The sequence below is a fragment of the Pyxicephalus adspersus genome, chromosome 4, assembly GCF_032062135.1.
Source record: "Pyxicephalus adspersus chromosome 4, UCB_Pads_2.0, whole genome shotgun sequence".
Lineage (NCBI taxonomy): Eukaryota > Metazoa > Chordata > Amphibia > Anura > Pyxicephalidae > Pyxicephalus > Pyxicephalus adspersus.
Window position 1 is genome coordinate 1,053,889 of NC_092861.1, and position 22,526 is coordinate 1,076,414.

Below are 22,526 nucleotides of genomic sequence, written 5' to 3' on the forward strand. Positions count from 1 at the left end.
GGCGAAAAATACGGTACTTATTGTGATTACATGGCCTTCTTCTTCCTCATGTAGTCATGTGGTTTCCACTATAATAAAGGAGTGCTGGTAGTCTGACAGCTATTGATCTTACTTTGGGTGTGACATGGTGATATCTGATTGATCCTGAATTTAGAGATGAGAGAAAATAACTATACTTTTTATCTGATCCAAAAAACAAAAAATGTGTCCACCACTTTGCTTCTATACATACATTGTAGTCACTTACCCACCTGGTTATGATTAGAATTTGCCTGTTCAGTAATGAATGTATTTGGGATTTTTTGCCAGCTCTCCCCATGTTTACAATTACTTAAGCTCACTTGCAACACTGAAAGTTAAGGGTAAGTCAAGGTCAAGCTATTTGGTCACAGTTTGGTGGAGACCCTTTTCTGTTCCCCCATGACTGTGCCCGGGGTACAAAGCCAGTGCCATAAACACAGTTTGGTGTGGAGGAACTTGAGTGTCCTGCACAGAGCCCTGACCTCAACCCCACTGAACACCTTTGAGAATTAGAACACCAACATCAGTGCCTGAGCTCAAGAATCTTGTACAAATCTTTCTTAGAAGAGTGGAGGATGGTATATTGGGCTAATTCAGGCTCCTGTGCTTTGTCTTCAAATGCCTCAACACTTCTTGCCCCACTTACCTTTCTGCCGTGACAGAAATATCCCCCCTAGCCGCTCCCTTTGCTCCTCCAATGACCTACTAATGACTTCCTCACTCATAACCTCATCACACACACGGCTCCAAGACTTTTCTAGAGCAGCTTTCTCTTTCTCCCTCTCTGCTTTTCAACTTTCTGCTCATATAAAGGAGCTCCATTCCATATCCCCCTCCTTTTGTGTGATACTTTCCCCACCTCCTAGATTGTAAGCTCTTCAGGGCAGGGTCCTCTCCTCCTCCTGTGTCACTGTCTGTATCTGTCTGTCATTTGCAATCCCTATTTAATGTACAGCGCTGTGCAATATGTTGGCGCTGTTAATACCAATAATTAAGCAACACCAATTAATGGCCAGTGGGAAAGAAGGGGGACTCTATATTGATGCGTATGGAATAAAATGTTCTATTCTGTGAAGTGTGAAGGTCAGGTATCTACAACATTTGGTCACGTTCTGGTAGAAGATATGCTTCTCTGTGGATGGATGTCATGAGTATTTAGATCCTGATTGATATGTTGGTCCTTCATCGTTAATTCCTCACAAATGTTGAATTTCTGAGAAATGAAGCACCTGACAAATGGCAAGTGACCAATTCTTTGCTTCAAAGTTAGGTCAGGGCAGGCTGTATCCCAGACGTTGGCCATCATCATTCTTAATGTCTTGCGCAATACACAGCACAGTTTCCAAATGAATGCCCAAATTTATCCCATGTGTTTGGTCCATTTCCCAGAGAGCAGGCACACATTTTTATAATGATTAAACACAATCCTTTATTGAAGCTTGAGTAAATGTGCCGTATAAAGTTTACATAGAGCATTACAGCCCTTTCACCAACCAGTACTTCTGAAGACAGTAGAGATGAATGGCTGGCGGGATGGTTGTACAGATGATGATTTGGTTCACATATACTGTAAACCAGGGGCTCAACCTACAGCCTGCGGGCCAGCACATGGAGCTGCCAGTTCTGTCCCTCTGCTTTTTTCCTCTCTGCTCTCTCTGCTCGTTGTCTTGCAGGGAAGTGGCATGCACTGGTCCTATTTTTGCTATGAGATCGTGCTACCAGGAGAGGGAGCTTCTTGGGCATGCTCAGTGTGTGAGCTCCCCGCCCTCCTTGTATTATGAGATAATCGCGCCCCTCGTACAGCATCAGCATGAGAGCTGTGTCTGTGTCCATGCTGCTGTCATCACTAAGTATAAACCTTCATATCTCTTACACCAAGATACGGCGGGTCACAAACATAAAATCCTAATAACACTCAGGGATCTTTTACCACTAGGAGAGCTATTTCAAGTCCAGGTTGCCCAAATTGAGTTTGTATGTTAGGGACCCCCAGGGGCCACTTCCATGGCAATGAGCATTCGAGTACTGTCAGTTCACTCTGTGCTGTGGTGCTCCAAATATATACTTGATCTTTCACAAAACTTTAAGACTGCTTTCAGTCTGGAGGTGAGGTGGCGGTGCGGTTATTCCTACCTTACCATGGAACCCTGTCTAGAGGGAGATGCTCAGTACCCTGTCACATATAAATATTCGCTTGTTCTTTGAACTCCAATTTCTCCTAAAAGGTGGGCTGTAGGTTTATTAAAATGTAGGAGAGGTGGGGAACTCCTATGTATACCTCCCCCTAAATGTGTATTGCTGTGGTGCCATCACAAGATAGGAAATACTATATCTGTCCTACCATCCTACCCTGTCACACATAGCTGGCCACTTACCTTCTGTGCACCCTAATTTCTCAGGAACGGGGAGCTGCAGGGCCCAGAAGATGTAGTAGTAAGAACATGTACCCCTTGGCTATCTGTCACATCAATTGCATTTCTCCGTAAGTATTCATTGCAGAGATTGTGGGGGTACAAACAAGGTTAGCGGCCCCCATAACTGACAGGACGCATTGTATGGTGTAGTATCTGCACTGTGGTACAGGAATGATGGGTGGGGAGCAATATATGACCGGCCAGCACTGTATTATAGCTTTAGTCTTGTACATTTTTTTTATTTCTTTACACCCCTAGCGGTATTCCCGAGTGTCGCTAAAAACATAAATAAAACCCACTTACCTTGTTCCGTATCTTCCGGCGTCCTGCTGGTCCCTGCAGGATCTTGGAACATGTCTTCTTTCTTCCACCTTCAGCCAGCGTCTGCAGAGGCGTTCTCCGTGGTTTCCTGGTGAGGCGGGAAGGAAGTGCAGCGGGAAATTCAAATCATTTTGTATTGGGTTCAATATAAAATAGCTGTATTGAGTCCAATACAAGGAAATCTATATATATTATATATATATAATTATATTACATGCTACTGTACAGTTATGTTACAGGTTTCACTATTATTTTTTAACAGATTTTTGTGTTTTTTTATTTAAAGTTTATTATTAAATATAATAAATATTGGACATATTTCAGTGAGCTATGCCTAAGAATTATAAAGCTACGTACACATGTCAAATTTTAATCGGCTTCGGCCGGATATGGGGCGAGAATCTGGCGTGTGTACAGCCCAGGTCGTTCATCGTCTGTGGATCCGTCCTGGCGGATCCACGAATGATGAACGGTGAGCGATCCTAATGCAAGGGGAGGGGGAGAGCGCACAGCAGGGTGCCGCTCCATCGCTCTCCCCCTCCCCTCCCCATAGAGCAGAACGGTGCTGTATGTACAGCTCTCGTTCATGCATTGTGCGGTTCTTATCGTTGGAAAGGATTGTGAAAGATCCTTTCCAACGACAAGAATTGCACGTGTGTATGCGGCTTTAGCCTACAAAGTAAAACAATTTTCCATGTAAAAAAATGTAACACTTTTTGCATGAGAATGCAAACAGAATTAGAACGCTAGGGGGGTTAATAAAATGAGCGTCAAATGGTGAGTGCAGAAGTTCTTGATTTGTCATCTCCTTTTTTTGGTGCATGTATGTTATAGTAACTAGAAATGTTTCAATTTCATTTCATTTTAAATTAAAACTATTCTAGTTTTACGCATACATCTTTAATGTTTGCTTGCATTGTGGCCCGCAAGTTTTATCTCAATGTCAACAGAGGCCCCCAGATGGAAAAAAGTTGATATAAACCAATCATATTTACACACGTACAGAATAAATCGCCAACAACAAAATCATTGAAAAAATTCCTTTACTTCACACTTTTTACAGCAAGTTATCACAATATCAGTTTCTGAATCCTCTGGGTGGCTCGCTGAGGTCTACTCGTCAAGCTATAGTACCATATATCATATAGCTGCTTTTCATTGGCTGAAAGCCATCAGCAGCCATTGTGTTCTACACCAAGGATTTTAGGAAAAGCATATAAAGTATCTAGCACTCTGTAGCTCTCCCAATGTATATAAAAGTAGAAAAAAAAAGCACAGTACAAAATAAAATGAACTTTTATCATATAGACTAATGTGCGATCTGTAAACTATATCTGTGCTGAATTTTTTTTTTATTTTTTAATGCATTTGTCATTATAACATGGCTCGATGTGTTTTATTATTTCTTTGGTAGTAAACACCTGCAATAAATGGAAGTAGAAGCTTGGCACATTGAGATTTTCTTCTTCTGGTTCCCTTCCGATAACTTTTCAAGTCACTTTTACCATTTTGAAGGAGAACTCCCTACAAAGCGATTGAATTGAAACATGAATTGCCATTTATTTGGGTTGTTTGTTTTTAGCAATGTTCAGAAGTTCTGCTCCAGGGGCTGTTGCAGGTATAGAAGCAGGGTATAGATCCCAGGGTAGCCCCTTTAATATTTATCAGCCTGACTGTCCCGACAATGAAAGCTCCCACATAGGTATGACTGCAAATGTACACAGCAGTAGTGCAGGACCATCTACAGCTCACAATGACAAGAACTACCAAGTGTACACCAGGTGATATATATATATCTTTACTGTTCTTCTTAACTTGAGTTCTCCTTTAGTGTCCCATGTGCCACCTGGATTAAATGTTCTCAGGGAAAGGTCCCCAGTGCGGTGAGCTCACTGCTTGATGCACGTCACCCCGGCGTCTTCAGCATGGCCACAGTTGGTCTTCCCCCAGCTGGAGAACATGCATTGTAGGATGGAATCTTCTGTACCCTTGCAGGCGACGTCGTCCATCCAGATACGCCCCACGCCTGTGAATGCAACAAGAAAATGGTTAGAACTTCTTCAATCCAAGGAGATGCAATATAGAAAGGATATCAAGGTGAGGCCATTCTACAATGGTCAACCATGGGCATAGCTACTTGATGGGCATGGTAAGGTACTGGGGGTTATGTCATGGTGCAGCCCTCTGATTAGCACAGTGTTTTTTATACAATTATTTGTTTTCAATTGGATGGGGGAGGAAGTGTAGCATGGTGGTCAAACAGTGGACAGGGCAACACACAATTGGCCTAATTTATTAAAGCTCTCCAAGGCTCTCCAGCCAACCTGGAATGGATCTGCACACGGATTGAAAACATTTGCTAACAAATAGCAAATTACTTTTAGGAAGCCCTTTCCAGGTTTGATGGATCACCCAGCTTCACTGATGAAAGTGTATCCTCTCCTGCCTTAAAGAGCTTTAATAAATCAGGACCAATAAACCTAATGTTCCCAATTGTTGGTGCCATAGGTATCCAGTAACTGTTATAATTGTGAGCCTGTCCTCCTGAGCAAGGGCTTAATGTCTTCTGCTGAATCCTAAAAATGCCACACCAGACCATAGGGAGGAAATTTGGACCCAAGCATATCTTCACATGGACAGAAAGTTCATTCTATTGCCAGGTGCAGACTGCTTTAATGTCAACCAATCGCAAATAGCCTTCTACAGCTGATTAATAAATGAAAAAAAGGAAATGTTTACCCTGTTGTTTCATCTCTCTTACAGTTGGCTGGCAGGAAATTTTTCAGGGTATCCCCGCTTTCTGCAGAAGGAATGCAGCACCTCAACATACTGAGACTAGGTACGTACTTCAGATGATTCTAATCTGATTATCGTTTCAGGGCTGGCATCAGAAGAGAATCTGACGTGTGTACAGCGCACATCTGACGTTGTTTGTGAATCCGTCTGCGCAGATCCACCAATGACAAATGATCATGATCAAAGTGAATGGGAGAGAGCACAGAGGGGTGATGCTCCATTGTTCTCCTCTCTCCATAGAGCAGAATGATACTGTATGTACAACGCTTGTTCATACATTGTGCAGTCTTTAGTCATTGGAAAGAATCCTTTCCAACAAAAAATAATAATAATACCTTCTTAACCTCCAAACCGCGTCATTTCTTCACAGGTTTTATATATCTAAAAGCGGTACATTGTTTTTCATTAAAATTTATTTTACAGTATATTATAATAGTATAAGTATAATAAAGTTTGAAACACAAAATAATGTAAAAATAATAAATTGAATAAATTAAAAAATCTATATATTTTTAAAAAATTACCTAATATACTCATACTAATATATTTACTGTATAATAAAAGTTCTTGAAAACAATGTAGTGCTTTTACACATATAAATCCAATGTATTGCATTCAGTAATGTTATTTTGTATTGAATGCAATACAAATGGATTTTGAATTTCCCGCCCCGCCGGCAACGTACACACGCACCGACATCACAGGGAACTCCCCGGTGACCCATCGGGTAAAGAAGACAGAGATCACGGCTATGGACGGCGCAGGACGCCGGCGGATCAGGTCAGGCTGTATTTACTATTACCTCCCATAGGTTTACCTACCCCGAGTGTGACTTGGGGTTACCGCTTTCAGCAACTTTTTTCTACCCTCAGTCACCCTCGGGGTTACCGCTAGGGAGGTTAAATAATGCCCGGGCACTGCCACTCTCTTGTTGTGCCCCTTCAGTAGTTTTCTGCGAGCAGCCTGCAGTGGGTAGCCCCTACCAGGTTCACAAAAATCTCTTCTGGGACAAAAAAAACACTCTGCACTTATGAGTCGTCAGAATAAAGATAAGGGCAATCCAGCAGAACTGGGGAAACTTCTTTAAAGAATGTTCCATCGGAACCATCGGCGTCCAAAATAGATATGTAAGTCCCAGGGTCATATTGGAAGACATTCCTGACAATGATTGAATGAATTTTATAATTCCCAGCTGGCCTGTGAGTCCTGCAGATGAGTTGGAGCATGAGAGCGTTTGTCTATAAATATGTCTTTGGTTGACACTTCTTCAGATTTGGTCGCATGGCAGGACAAGGCGTTCCCCAAACATTAACTGAAGGCCAGCTGCAGCAACACAAAGCTATTTTTGGGTGGTGCTCATCCAGATGCAATATCTGTCCGGACATTCGGCTGTCACTGCGTACAGCTTTCGGGCTGAGAGTTACTTTTAAAGTGAACTAACTCTTTCACACATTCACACAATCCTTGAGCTAAAAATAGCTGTAAACCGCTAATATGCTTTAAAACAATCCAATACTGACCTTTGTAGCTGCAGGCAAAATGGATAAATTCAGCCTAAAAAATAATATTCTTCTCTCCTCTTATTCTCTTATTCTGCTCCTCCCCTGTAAGTTCCTTCTATATAGCATATATATATATATATACATATATATATATATATATATATATATATATATATATATATATATATATATATGGCTGCTGAAAGGGGAGCAGGGTAAGCTGAGGTTCTAAGTCACCGTATGAAAGGGGAACTAGGTAAAATGAGTAAAAGCTGGTTGGAATTGAAGGTAAACCTTTGAATCCCTGTAGGAAATTGAGCAGCTTTGTCTTGGAAAGCCTTAGTGCCTCTGTTGAGAATTTTGAGAATGGATCGTTCCATAGTGCATAGTCAGCTGATTTAGGCATTCCTTCCCAAGGTCCACAATTGGTTAATCAGCAGTTGTATGACCATAAAATACATCCTGTATCCAGGGCAGAAGTGATGGGATACTTAGATGTATAAACATTAGCACCCCCCTTCCTAATGGATGAGACATGACACCTGTCATGATCCCCAGATCCTTTATCCTCCCCTGCCTCAGGGTACACATAATGGATTTCACCTGCCCAGTGTTTATTTTTCACATCAGGTCCTCATGGAGTCCCTGCGCCGCACATGTTTTTAATTTACAGGCCACTCTGCTCTAAAATCATTACGGCTCAAAAACAAACACAAGGGACAGATCAGAGATTGACTATAATCCATGCCTGGCTCACAAACCTGGCCCGTACAACCGCCTGCCTTATCTGATGTGGTTCCCTGCCCTTCTGTGCCGCCCTGAGCCACTTTCCTCCATATTTTTCAGGGAGTTCTGCCATTTGGCAACAGGGAAGTTCCCTTTTATCTGCCTGTGAAATGCTCAATTAAGCGGGATGGATTCTTGCCTGGATTGAGCGCAGCGTTCCCCGGTGGAGGCTGTGGTGTAATTACATTAGGAGCAGACTTTACAGAACGCACGCAAATATCAGCCCTTTGGCTGGCACTCACGCGATGTGACGGCTGGCCTAGCAGCATATTTTATCACCTGTTGGGGATCCCAGTGAAGCACACTAGACATTGCAGGATTTATTTCAGGTCTAATGGCAATCCCAAATGCAGCCTAAACATTGAATCTACAATTATTCCCAGCAAGCCAATTACAAGGAATGTGTAACAAACAAACTACAAGAAACTATTACCATAAAACATTTACCCATCCCTTGTGACAAAGCTTGCTTTATGTATCAAAAAATTCCCTCTAATGGTCGCCGCTGTATGAGAGAATGTGTTTACAGTGATTTTGTGGCCAGGCTATAGGCATCCAAATATTTCATTAGTCCTCACTGACCCCTGTAGCTGCTGGAATTATGGAGAAATAATTCCTTAAACCTTACAGCAGAACCAATGAATTTTTTTTATTAAGTCAGCTCTTTTAGCAGCTCAGATCCCCTGCTTGCTCCTGCTCAGCAGTAACTTGGCAGCTCTGGTTATTTGTTGCCTGTCCATCAGCAGCCCCTACTTCCCCCTTGCAGATACCCTCTTCCTTACCCCAGGTTTCCTATGATCCTAGCATTGACTTAGCAGCGCAGCTTACCCTGTTTCCTCTCCTAGTGTTGACTTAGGAACTCAGCTTACCCTGTTTCCCTCTCCCAGTATTGGCCTAGTAGCTCAGCTCATCCTGCTACCTCCCCCAGTATTGGCTTACCAGCTCAGCTCACCCTGCTTCCTCTCCCTGCATTAACTTAGCAGCTCAGCTCACTCTGCTTCCTCTCCCAGCATTGACTTAGCAGCTCAGCTCACCCTGCTTCCTCTCCTAGTATTAACTCAGGAGCTCAGCTCACCTGCTTCCTCTGCCAGTATTGACTCGGGAGCTCAGCTCACCCTGCTTCCTCTCCCAGTATTGACTCGGGAGCTCAGCTCACCCTGCTTCCTCTCCCAGTATTGACTTCCCAGCTCAGCTCACCCTGCTACCTCTCCTAGTATTGACTCTGGAGCCCAGCTCACCCTGCTTCCTCTCCCAGTATTGACTTATCAGCTCAGCTCACCCTGTTTCCTCTCCTAGCATTGACTCAGCAGTTCACGTCCCCAGCAGTGGCTTAGGTCCCCCTGACTTCCTCTCTCAGCAGTGACTCGGCAATGATTTTAGCAGCTCAGCCTACTTGCAGACTAATTACAACAGAGCCTCCAGGTGCCTGATCCTGTTATCACCTCCATGGCTTCAAAATACACCTTATCTAGTATAACATCATTACTAGAATAAGGGTCCACATTTTAAAACCTGACTTTGTCACTTGAAAAAAAAGTCTCCCATAAATTCCTATTGGTCTATTAGTACAATGGGGTACCTCCCTGGCCAATTGGAATGTGTGGGAAATGGAGGGGGATATGCAGATACTACTAAGTAATATCAGAACATTGCATGTTCATGGCTCTACCTTTGGTTGCACAGAGAGCCCTTTGGGCACCACCATCTTACACCTGGGTAACAGGGTCACTTTAAATAACCTCAAAGTATATATGTATCAGCAAAAGTATAAAAGTGACAAAATGTCACAAAAAGGTTTTTGGGAAACAATACAATACAGACATGTAATTGCTGGAACAAATTAAATTTGTAAATATTAGGGAATGGAAGGGTGAGATCCTCCCAGCCGGAAGATATAGAAAGCCCAGACCCCCCATATGGGTGACACATGCATGGCTGTCCTATGGGAAAGGTTTATCTTGCATGGCATGCAATTTATGGATTAATTTATCCCCAGTGTGTTTATCTTTATCAGATGGGGAGCTACAGCCAATAAGATGTTCAGCAGAGACGGTCACATGACAACAACCCCTGTTGAAAGCTAGCATAGCTACCCAAAGTCTTTCTATTATTTTCCTACAATCAACCTGAGTAGTGCTGCTTTGGATAGGCACTGGGGGTAGGTGGGCAATAATGGGAAGTTTTCAGGTATGTGGAGTAAAACTGCTGGACGTACATAGCAGGATTATCCCATTTTATTTCTCATCAAAGATACAATTGCAAATATGTGATACCAGGAAAATGATCAATTTTGGGCTTTCGCCATCTGCTGGTAGTTATTCAGCACTGCAGCTTACACCTGTACCCTAATCAAGAATTGTTAAATTGAATGCTGGGATCCCAACTTTTGCCTTTCCCGGGTTATAAAGTATTCTCAAGCAATAAATAGAAATAAGTCTGTTGGATGCTGGTGGCCCAGACAGTCTACTGAATTTGGGTATTTTATTTGGACTGAAGCTATGGGCCTGTGCACTGGTTGAGACCCCCGATAGTCAGTGAAGCAGTGGACGATTACAAGTACCTGCTGAACAGAACTAAAGATTACCCCCCTGCTGCAGCCTTTCACCTTAGGACTGGTTACAAAGTTACAATTCTGCAGTCTGACCACTGGGGGGAGACTGAGTAAATGATTCCTCCTGCCTGCAGCAGACTAATGACATCATCTAAGGTTAGGCACAGTCACTAGCTGGAGCTCATGGATGGCTGATTTAGTAAAAAGTAGACTTGATTATTAAAAGAGTAGATTTGTTTATTATGGTAACTGTAGGATAGATATGGATTTTTAATGATTTTATAGCCCGATTTGTATTGGAATAAGGATTTATAGCCAGTAGAAACCCTTCAAGACTGTTCCGCCTATGTGCAGGCTCATCAGTGCAGACTATGGATTTTGTTTGACAGAAAAAGCAACAAATCAAACAATATAATGTGGCATTTTGGAGTTACCCCACAGATATGTTTATTCATCACTCCCTCTAATGAGAGGGGATTTCTGGGTGAGAAGGAGTGGGGGGTGGTTCGAACCCCAAATCCCAATGGATATCTGCAGCTTAAACGCATTTATAAAGTAGTTTTCGCATTCTGCTGTTTAATGCAACAATCTGTCAAACAATGTAAAAGTCACAAAGCTTGTCACCCCCAGGGGGCAGTCTTCAGAATCCAATTGATTGTGTAACCGGATCTACAGATGAACAATGCGTGCGCCACAATCGGACATGACATGTAAAAGGCACGCAAGAGGTTAACCACAGTCCACGTTTTCCATCAGATTATATTTCATTCTTCTCCTAACAGATGTAAGTGAAACAGACAGAGCAAAAAAAAAAAGGCGACCCGAAAAAGAGAACCTGTCACGTCTACCGTCTACTCCCAAGGACCAAGTCTATGGACATAGTGATGGGTGAACATAAGCGGTTATGTTTAGTGCAGGCTGTATGGATGGTTAGCTGATAACCCAATAATGTAATGCAGAAAAGGTTCTGATGGGAGCCCATTACTAAAGTTAGCAGTGGGGAGCTTCTTAATTGGCTGGTGGTTCCAATAGGCATTACTGTCCCCAACAACCACCCTGGCCAATGAGAACACTGCTGTGTGCAATAGAGCTTTTCTATTCCCTAGAAGTGTACATAGCTTGAAAAAAGAAGCCTGTGCAGCATCTGAAAAGCAGTTGGCAAAGTATGAAGTTGGGGTGACCTTGAACATCATCCTTCTGCAGAGCTGGTGGAGTCACCGTCTCTAAACGTGGGCAGAAAATAAATGAGGGTTGTCAAGAAGGTTTTGGCAGCTGGTTAAGTGCAAAGGAAAAGCCGGCTTATGTTCTCCACAACAAGCTGCAAGAGAACATGTGGCCGGGCCCCGAGGAGCTGTAATTACTGCCATATGAGAGGCCGGTGATAAAACACCCTTCACGTGCCTAGCGCACCCTTCTAATCACCCCCTAATCCTGAAGATTGTAACCTTATCTCAATAGGATTGAAGGTCAGGTTCTGCTGTGCTAAATATTCTTTGGGTTCGGGCGCTGGTCATGTGACTGCGCTGCTTCTCATCCAGGATTGTGGTGTGCAGCTGGCTGATTCGTATATTATATGACACAGGGGCTGTGTGTGATGACCAATCAGAGGAGAACATAATATGAATAAACTCAATTTTACAAAATCTCTGTGGTTTGCCTTTATAGGGGGGACAACACTCTCTCTCCAGCACACAGTGCTGAGGAAGTGTTGTCACCATCATGTAAACTGTAGGCTATTGTGGCTTCATCCAGTCTGCCCCATGCTGGGTTATTGACAGCTGCTCTAAACAATAGGCAGCCATAACTAGAACTTTCCTTCTAGGAATCGTCCCTTTCTTTCAAAAATTGTGACCGGGCAGATCCTTTATTGGAGAAGTGATTGTGATGTCCCCTAATGTCACAAGGATTAGGACACAGACCCAATGTCAGAAGGATTAGAGTCCAGTTCCTTGATGTCACAAGAATCGGGGCATTAACCCCTAATGTCACTGGAATAGGGGTACCCCTAATGTCACAGGGATTGGACCCTTGATATATGTTAACTTGTTCTCAGCAATGCCAGTGTATTTCACGCTGTTCTTTCCTTGGAAAAAACTCTGTACCAAGTTGGCTTTACAATGACTGATTGTTTTTTTCCCCTCTGGCCTTTGTTCGTAAATTGTGCCATGTCCAGAGGGAACAGCCTGAACATCTGTGTCTGATTATCTGAGGGGTATCATCAGTATAAACAACATGTGATCTGATTCCCATCCAGCTTTGCAAGGAAGCAGTATCACCTCCAGGACAGGTGGGGCAGTGTAGCAGGTGATGATCAGGTGCGCTGTGTCGGGAGGAGCACTACTTATAGTGGCTGAGCATTGCCTGGTATACCAATTACCTTAGGATTCATTTACACCAGCAGCTTTGTCCAACATGGTCCCAACATAGGAACATAAGATAATTTCCCAAATGTCTTATGACCTCAGTTCACAGTTCATTTAAAATTGAGATAATTAGAATATATGATCTGGTGGAAGCCTCTGTGAATATCTAAACATTTATCAACTGCCAATAATTCAGGCTGTAATTATCCCATGATAAATAGTCATAAGGTGAACTGTTAGTGCACGTCAACCATCTAACATGGACAATTAACACCTGTCCCAGACATCATGGCGCCTTAACATTGGATCATGAAATTGAAACCTTTTACAACTTTGTCATGTTCCTGGACAACAAACCTTCCCTGACACATCACAAGGGGGTTGGATTAAGGTGACCCATGGAGGCTCGAATATTATGAAGAAGAAGAGAATGGAAGACTCTACTTGGATGATGACGAATATAAAGATTTACATAGTGCCAACATATAATGCAGCGCTGTACATTAATACGGAAATACAAATGACAGACAGATACAGACAGTGACACAGGAGGAGGAGAAGTCCCTGCCCCGAAGAGCTTACAATCTAGGAGGTGGGGGAAGTATCACACAATAGTTTAGGTTTAGGAGACAGAAGAAGACGGGTAGGTGAGGGTGAAGCGCTGAGTTTTGAGCGCTCCTTTAAATCTCAGGAAGTAGTTTCAGCAACTACTATAGATTGCTTTAAGAAAAAGCTGGATGATTTCTAGAAGCACAGAATATAACTGGGTATTAAGGATTTATAGTAAAGATAACAGTGACTGCTGATCCAGGAAACATCCGATTGTTTCATGGAATCAGGAAGGAATTGTTTCCCCTGGAGCAAGTTGTACCCGGGGTTTTTTTTGCCTTCCTCTGGACCAACTATGTCTTATAGGGTTTTATACCTGGGATATGTTTATAATTCCCTAGTGGTTGGACTTGATGGACCTATGTCTTTTTTGAACTTAACCTACTATGTAACTATGTATTATTACAGATAAAGGCTACAAAGACACGTCAGATGATTCTCGTACGATATCAGCCCTGAGGCGAGAATCTGGCGTGTGTACAGCGCTCGTCCTTTGTCGTTCATGGATCCATCCTGGCAGAATGACGAACAATCAAAAATAGGAGAGAGTGCAGCGGGGTGCCGCTCCATCATTCTCCCCCTCCATAGAGCAGCGCTGTATGTACAGAGCTCATTCAGTCTTTTGTCGTTGGAAAGGATTGTGAAAGATCCTTTCCAATGAGGAATATTGAATGTGTGTACCCAGCCTAATATAGAGGAATTCATTTCTTTTTTTTCCAGGAAAGAAAAGGTAGCTAATTTGTGTACATTTTTTTTAGGCTTTTATCCAATTTCCGGTATTTTTCCCAATGCAGGGTTTTTTTGCATATGTCAGTACAGTGGCTCAGTGGTTAGCACTCTGGCCTTTGCAGCGCTGGGTCCCAGGCCGAATCTTGGTCACTATCTGCATGGGGTTTACAGGTTCTCCCTGTGTTTGCATGGGATTCCTCCGGGTACTCCAGTTTCCTTTCACATTAAAAAAAGATGCAGTTTGGGTACTTGGTTTCCCCCCAAAATTGTACTGTAATAAAGACATATGACTGAGGTAGGGACATTAGATTGTGAGGGACAGCTAGCATGACTATGGACTTTGTACAGTGCTATGTAACATGTCGGCGCTATATAAAAACTGTAATAATAATACTATAATATATATTATTATTAATAATAATAATAATAATAATAATAATATAAAATAAGACAGCTGATGATAATTTCACATAGGTGAAACTTCCTTGTTACAGCAGAATGAACACTTGCTTTTTAGTTGAGGATTTATTCTTTTGTTACTATATTGTGACAGGCACAGTGAATTTGTGTAAATTATCCGCATAAAGATTCCAAATGATCTGGCTGGATTGGTGAATATCTAAATTAGCATGTACACTGCTGTGGAATATGTTGCCACTATATAAATCCTGTTTCTTAACAAAAATAATAATATTAATGGCATCTTTTTTACTGGTTTGTGAGTGACCTACGTGAGCTTCTGATTATTATTATTATAATAATAATAATACAGTATTTATATAGCGCCAACATATAACGCAGAGCTGTACAAAGTCATAGTCATGTCACTAATGGTTTCTCATAGGGACATTATCTAATGATGCTTGCAAATGTCATCCAGATCATCCAATATCATTGTTGTGAATTTAGGATTAATTCTGGGGCCATTGTTTACATTTTTTTTACAAATGTAATTTTTTAAAATGCTTTAAACTGTTTATTTCAATTTACACTTTTTCCTGGTGTGGAATTACTAAGGGAATTTAAGCAGTTCACATAGCAAAGTGATCTGCCCTGAATAAAAGGATAATTCACCAAGCTGAGTTATTGTGGTGATAATTTACTTTGCAAAGAATATCCAATCACCTGCAAGAAAAAAAAAACAGGAAAGTTCAACATTTGGATGTTTGAAGTTATCAGACCTGCTACTCATTTATTAGGCTAAGTGTAAAATTCCTGGCAATGGGATATTCTACTGTGCTCTGTGAACAATCTGTATCCCTTTGGTAAATGAACCCCGGTGCGTTTTCCCTAAATGCACTGCTATAGAGCAATGTATAGGAAACCAGAAAGCCCAGAAACTATTTTTTTAGCTCCTGAACCCCAGAGAACAGTGCAAGTGGTCAGGAAAGTTTCTCAATCCTATGTGTACCTAAACTAGTTACATACCCAACCCAATGGGCCAAAGCTCTCCAAGTCCGGAGAAGATGGAAGAACCTGGGTGATCCAGCAAACCTAAAATGGATTTCTTAATATCATTGGCTATTAATTGGCAAATGTTTTCAGTCTTGAACTAGATCCATTCCAGGTTTGCTGGATCAGCCAGGTCCTTCCATGACAGTCTAACAGTTTATATAAATCAGGCCCAATGTGTAGAAAACAATTTGCATTGTTGCTCAAATGCCAACTGATGATCAGCTACAGTAAAACCTGGATGTGTGAATGTCTGTAATTCCAATGAGAGGCCCGGAACACACCACATTCACCTGAATCATAAGGAATTGTAGTCAGAGGTCATTGGCCCAGACGATTTTGAGGGTGGTGGGGTTTGCATTACAACCAAGCAAAGGGAACTTTTTTTAAGGGAACAGCAATGGAAAACCTAATGTATCTTAAATGACAACTTCACTTTAAATATCAGTGAGAAAATGAGGAATGCAGCGAAAACATGGTGAGGGCTAAAGAAAGTTTAACCTTTGCTTTAAAATGAGCTCATGACTTAATGCCAGAGGCGCTGTAATGGATACAGTGCACATAATTAGAAGATTGCCATTTATAAACAAATATGTGATTGGAGTGATTTGAGGCAATTTCAGCATAGGGAGGCCTGCAATTCACTGATTGGATAATTGAACACAAAAAACCCTACTCTTGGGAAAGGCTTAAAATATAGGTTGACTGGAGGAAACTAACAAAGGTCCAACAAGTTCAGGTTTTATATCTGTAAGGAAAATACACCACCACCGCCCAATGTCAGTTCTGTCCCATGAAAGGCAAACATTTCCTTGAAAAGGATAAATGACTAAAGGCTTCTATAAGTACATAGCACCCCCCTATCTAAATGATGGCGTTCAGGCGCCCCAGTGAAGGGTCCTGGTAGTCCTCCATCATACAAAGACATTGGTCACAGACAATGGTCACAGTGCGGTGAACGCTTTTTCTGTTCCTCCATGACTGTGCCTCGGGGTACAAAGCCAGCTCCATAAAGACATGGGGTCACCAGTTTGGTGTGGAGGAACTGGGGTGTCCTGCACAGAGCCCTGACCTCAACCCTATTGAATTGTGGGATGAATTGAAATGGTGAGCCAGGTCTTCTCATCTAATAACACTACCTGACCTCACAAATGCTCCTTCTCCAGTCAAGGGTCCCAGTAATCCTCCATCACACAAAGACATTGTAGACCATTGTGCTCCTATAGATTGCGGTCACAGTTTGGTGAAGACTCCTGGTGTTTTCTGTTCCCCCATGACTGTGCCCCGGGGTACAAATCCAGCTCCAGAAAGACATGGTGGGAACATGAGGAACAGGGTGTCTTTCACTGAGCCCTGACCTCATCCCTACTGAACACATTGGGGTGAATTGGAAGGCTGATTGTGAGTCTTTTCATCCAACATGGAAACCTTCCTAAAAGAACCAGAGGTGGTTGGTGGTGGTGGGCAAATCCATATTACCAGCCATGGCTTTGGAATGAAGCCAGCTCCATAAAGACATGGTGGCACTAGTTGGTGTTGGTGATGTTGGGAAACTCGCAGAACCCTGACCTCAACCCTGCTGAACACATTTGGGATGCATTGAAGCCATCTCTAAACACCATTCATAGGGCGACTTTCATTCATGGTATCCCAAAGAAACACGTGGCATTGATGTTAACACAATCATCATGGAGCAAAAAGTGAAACCAACAAGGAGCCTCCAGGGTCAGATGGAAGCTATTGGTGGGGATGAACCCACAGTTGGGTTTTAATACCTGTAATATTAGTTTTCAGTATATTACTCTTTCCTTTCACAAAGGTTTATATGAAATGTTTAGCAACATAAAGATAGAGATGGGTTTGCAGAATATAAATACATTATTATGTTTTACATTCTTTTTTGGAAATTTTTCTTCCCATTTACACAAAGACCAAGATGTCCAACCAAGGTGACATTAGAGGGGTTGGGATGAACCAATAAATGGTGTGGTCCTTGTAACAACATTGGTTTAAAAGGCCAGCCACCCAGGAACCCCAAACATTATGGTTGTGTTTGGGCAATCAGTGGGTAGTAAATTGCCCCCCCATCACATTTATACCCTATAAGAGCCCTAGGTGAGGATCTGCACCTCTCACTACAACTCCACCAGCCCAGTGAACAAGATTTTGTCCCAATACAAATAGGAATTTATGTAAATTAATTTTTTTCCTCAAGTAAAAGTCAACCTGCCACTCAGCTTAGGGGCCAGAGAGAGCTCTGTAAATATGACTCGGCCTGCTGGGGAAAATGACACTTTCTAGGCTTGCAGCTACCCAGCCAGAGGTCACCTCATTGCCCTTAATTTCATAATATGGAACATGTGTGAGCATGCCTTATCATGCAATCAATGGCTGAGTCTTCTTCCCATTTCTTGTAATGTACGGCTAACTGCTCATTACATCTCAGATGTTCAACTAAGTGCGTGGAAACCGCAAATGCCGTGCCCAGGTGACTGCGCTCAGAGCGTGCCTGTTTACCTTTTAGGTACAAAGTAATTCAATATATTGGACAGCAAGTGAGCAGTCAGTGCTTGAAGGTGATGTCCTGGAAGCAGGAAAAATCGACATAGTATGGGATCTCAGGGGCCAAACTGTGATAGCTGAATACTGGGTCAAAGTGTCTCCAAAATGACAGGTCTTGTGGGGTGTCCCCAATATGAGGGGATTAGTACCTACCAAAAGTGGTCCAAGGGCGGACAACTGAGTCATGAGGGGCTAAGGCTGATTGATAGGGGGAAGTCCATCTGTCTATTACTCAATGTATCACAAACTAGTGAAAACCTTATGGGAAGAAGGCAGGCAGGGTAGGCAGTAGGGTGCATTATGGTAATTAGGCAGACTGAGGGAGGCAGCAGGGGGCATTATGGGAGGAAGGCAGGCTGAGGGAGGGAGCAGGGTGCATTATGGGAAGAAGGCAGGCACGGGAGGCTGCAGGGTGCATTATGAGAAGAAGGCTGGCAGGGGGAGGCAGCAGGGGGCATTATGGGAGGAAGGCAGGCCGGGGGAGGCAGCATGGTGCATTATGGGAAGAAGGCAGGCACGGGAGGCAGCATGGTGCATTATGGGAAGAAGGCAGGCATGGGAGGCAGCAGGGGGCATTATGGGAGGAAGGCAGGCTGGGGGAGGCAGCATGGTTCATTATGGTAAGAAGGCAGGCCGGGGAGGCAGCATAGTGCATTATGGGAAGAAGGCTGGCCAGCGAAGCCGCAGGGTGCAATATAGGAAGGCAGACCAGGGGAGGCAGCAGGGTGTAATATGGGAAGAAGGCATGCTGGGGGAGGGAGCAGGGTGCACTATGGGAGAAAGGCAGGCTGGGGGAGGCAGCATGGTTCATTATGGTAAGAAGGCAGAATGGGGGAGACAGCAGGGTGCATTATGGTAAGAAGGCAGGCCGGGGAGGCAGCATAGTGCATTATGGGAAGAAGGCAGGCCAGCGAAGCCGCAGGGTGCAATATAGGAAGGCAGACCAGGGGAGGCAGCAGGGTGTATTATGGGAAGAAGGCATGCTGGGGGAGGGAGCAGGGTGCACTATGGGAGAAAGGCAGGCTGGGGGAGGCAGCAGAGGGCAATATGGGAGGAAGGCAGGCCGGGGGAGGCAGCATGATTCATTATGGTAAGAAGGCAGGCCGGGGAGGCAGCATAGTGCATTATGGGAAGAAGGCAGGCCGGGGGAAGCCGCAGGGTGCAATATAGAAAGGCAGGGCAGATGAAGCAGAAGGATGCCTATGGGTAGAATGCAGGCTAGTGGAGGCAGTAGGACTTTCAGGACCTGCTACTAACATCTTGGTGCCAGATACCATAGAATAACCTGAGAGATCTTGTCCATGCCTGGACAGGTCACAAGGGGGACTTCCATTAAATATTCAGGGGTGTGAATGTTTTGAGTTATCAGTATATATATCTTTTATAAGACAAGCTGCACTATGATAACACTGAATATTTAAATTCTTGCACAAGCCAGTCATAACTGGGTTTTGTGGATGTTCACTTTCCAATTGCTAAGAAAAAATGTTTATTCTGATTCTGATAAATAGTCAGTTTTCTCCAGTGATTATGATAGGGCTTTGAAGAGAGAAGACATCTTCCATGAAATGTACATTCTCCATGCATGTGGTCATCGCAGGAATGGCACACATGTGCGTTGTTGATTCCTGACATGACACAACTAATGACAGTTCAATGAGCGCTAGTTGGCTCTGACAAATAAAGTGCTAACCCTATGGGCAATTATTTGCTTACTGAAGATTCATCAGGGTGACATTTCACATATATGTTTAGTTTTCCATTTTCCCTATGGATATTATTTGTACAAGGTGCACTGATTGAAATGATTGAATTCCATCGGTTTATGAGTCGAGAAAGGGTGATGGCACAGCAAAAAGTAGATGATGGAGGCTGGGACAGTTATACAGAGAACACATTTAAACATACATTTTTATATTTCATCAATACCAAATTAATGATAATGAAGCCATGTAGTATATTTTTATTTTCTGTGTCTGTTGAATAGAGTTATGTGGAATGTCTCTTGGCTGCAGAGTCTGCATTACACATAGTGGAGTGAAGCCGACCCTGGATGAAGGCCAATGACTTGAGAGAGAGAAATCACTATGAGGGCCACAGCTATGGCCAAACTCTGCAGAGGAACTGCAACATAATATATTCTTTATAATCAAATACTTGTAGTCACCTGACCATCACATCTATATTAACATGGCCACAAAAATGAAGTTGTATCTCCTTTGCGGTTTTACAGCCTTTTTTTTAAGATCTTGGAGAGTGGTTGTGGGAATTTGTGTCCATGGCGCCACGATAGCCTTTGTAAGTATTGATGTTGGATGAGAAAACCTGGCTCATGATTGGCATTTTAGCTCATCCAACTCAGAAGAGGTCGCGGCTCTGTGCAAGCTGCTCATACTCATCCACATGAAAACCATTATACCGTGGCAGTAGCACATGGTCAGGAAAGGATGACTTGGAATGATTGGGTATGCAGTTCCTCATATTCTCTAAGGCAGATTTTTCAATTTTTTTAATATGGGTGAACCCTTGAAATCTCCATCAGATCTTAGTGAACCCCTGACAATAGTACCAATATCCTCAGCTAACCGTACATTGGTACGCACGGCTCCAAGACTTTTCTAGAGCTGTCCCGACATTCTTCCTCGTCCTGTTCGGCTTGCTCCTACTTTCTGCTCCTAAACCCAAGGCTTAAACCTCACCTACCCGTCTTCTTCTGTCTCCTAAACCCTCACTACTTCCCCACCATTCCACATCCCCCTCCTATTGTGTGATACTTCCCCCACCTCCTAGATTGTAAGCTCTTCTGGGCAGGGTCCTCTCCTCCTCCTGTGTCACTGTCTGTATTTGTCATTTACAACCTCTATTTAATGTACGGCGCTGTGTAATATGTTGGCGCTATATAAATCCCAATAATATTAAATGGTGGTCATGGGAAAAATGCTTCTAACATTCTTGGCCAATGGGAAGAACGCCACCGGTACAGATGCCAAAAAGGGCAAGTTGGGTTAGTGTTAAGGTTACAGTCTAGTCCAGCCTTTCTCAACCTTTTTAAATGGGGGGAACCCTTAAAATAACTTTCAGGTCTTCAGTCAACCCCTTCTATAATTACTATATCCACAGCTCACAGTACATTAGAAGAATGTCTGCCTTGGCCATTGAGCTGTCCAATGGGAAGAATGTCATTATTACAGATAGCCAAAAAGATTATTGGTGTCACCCAAACTGACCTGAGAGGCGCAAACTGCCTATTATGAAGGAACCCCTAGCGATCACTGGAGGAACCCTGGTTGAGGAACACTTCTCCAAGCATTTCTCCAATTCATAATTCCGAAAAAGACCTGCCCAAAACAGATGTGGCTTCTTCTAAATAATGTGTCCTTCAGCATATCTTTCCCCTATCCAATAAAGTAACTCATATCGTCTACTAAGATTCTCTGCCATTGAGTATCGATGGTTGGTCATGCTTAAGCTGCAGTGGTGGAGCGTTGCCCTAAAGAAAACAATATCCTCAAGAATTCTAAAGGTTAATCCTAAAAGGCAACACCCTATTTGTAAAAACAATATTCTATTGGATGAACAAAGTGTCCTGCCAATTTTTTTCTTAAAGATCGCCAACAGCTCATAAAAGTAGCTTAGTTTTGGGATCTCAACGGGACCTATAAAACTGTCCTGCGTTCAGTAATGTCAGATTAGTACTAATGAGTCTTGAAATAGTAGAATACTTCCCGGTACAGGTGCTGCCTGTAATTGCTCACAACAGTTTACTCATCAGTAGTAAAAGTGCCAACAGGGGACTTAATAAACCCTTCAGCAAGACTTTAACAATAAGAATACGACTCTGACCATTGACCTCGTGTATCGTAAGGCGAAGAAATCACTTTTGAAGTAACTTCTGAAGAAATGGTAAAAGGATAAGGCAGGAGTCAGGTTATTGAGAACAGTGACTGCTAGCTTAGACATATCCACCTCCAAGTGACAAAATGCTCAATGTATGGTTCTATATTGAAGATTTAGTATATTAATAGCCACAAACCATGCAAGAGTAGCTTGATGGTCAAAGCCGAACATGGTAGGACCATTGGAAGGAAACCACTTCTCTCTCCCTGCTTCTTGTTCTTCTAAGTCCTCACCCAAAGCGCACGTAATCTCTACATTAACTGCTCCCATTTGGTTTGCCCCCCAAAAACACCCCATTTGGTTTGCCCCCCAAAAACACCCCCTAAAAAGTGTTTTCATCCAAGCATGTGTGTTACTGTTCTCCCCAGACCCTTCATAGAGTAAAATGAATGTTTTCACCCAAGGATGTGTGTTACTGTTCCCCCCAGACCCTCCATAGAGTAAAATGAGTGTTTTCACCCAAGCATGTGTGTTACTGTTCTCCCCATCCCCTCCATAAGTACAATGAATGTTTTCACCCAAG

General features: G+C 42.9%; 1 protein-coding gene across 1 annotated transcript in view; it reads right to left on the bottom strand.

The window, feature by feature from the left end:
- Positions 1–3,782: 3,782 nt before the first annotated feature.
- Positions 3,783–22,526, bottom strand: part of SCARA5 (scavenger receptor class A member 5) — a gene marked incomplete in the record, with an annotated part of 121,206 nt that continues 102,462 nt past the window's right edge. The window contains 1 exon segment of the mRNA XM_072408931.1: positions 3,783–4,782. Coding sequence (XP_072265032.1) covers positions 4,646–4,782 — 137 coding nt within the window.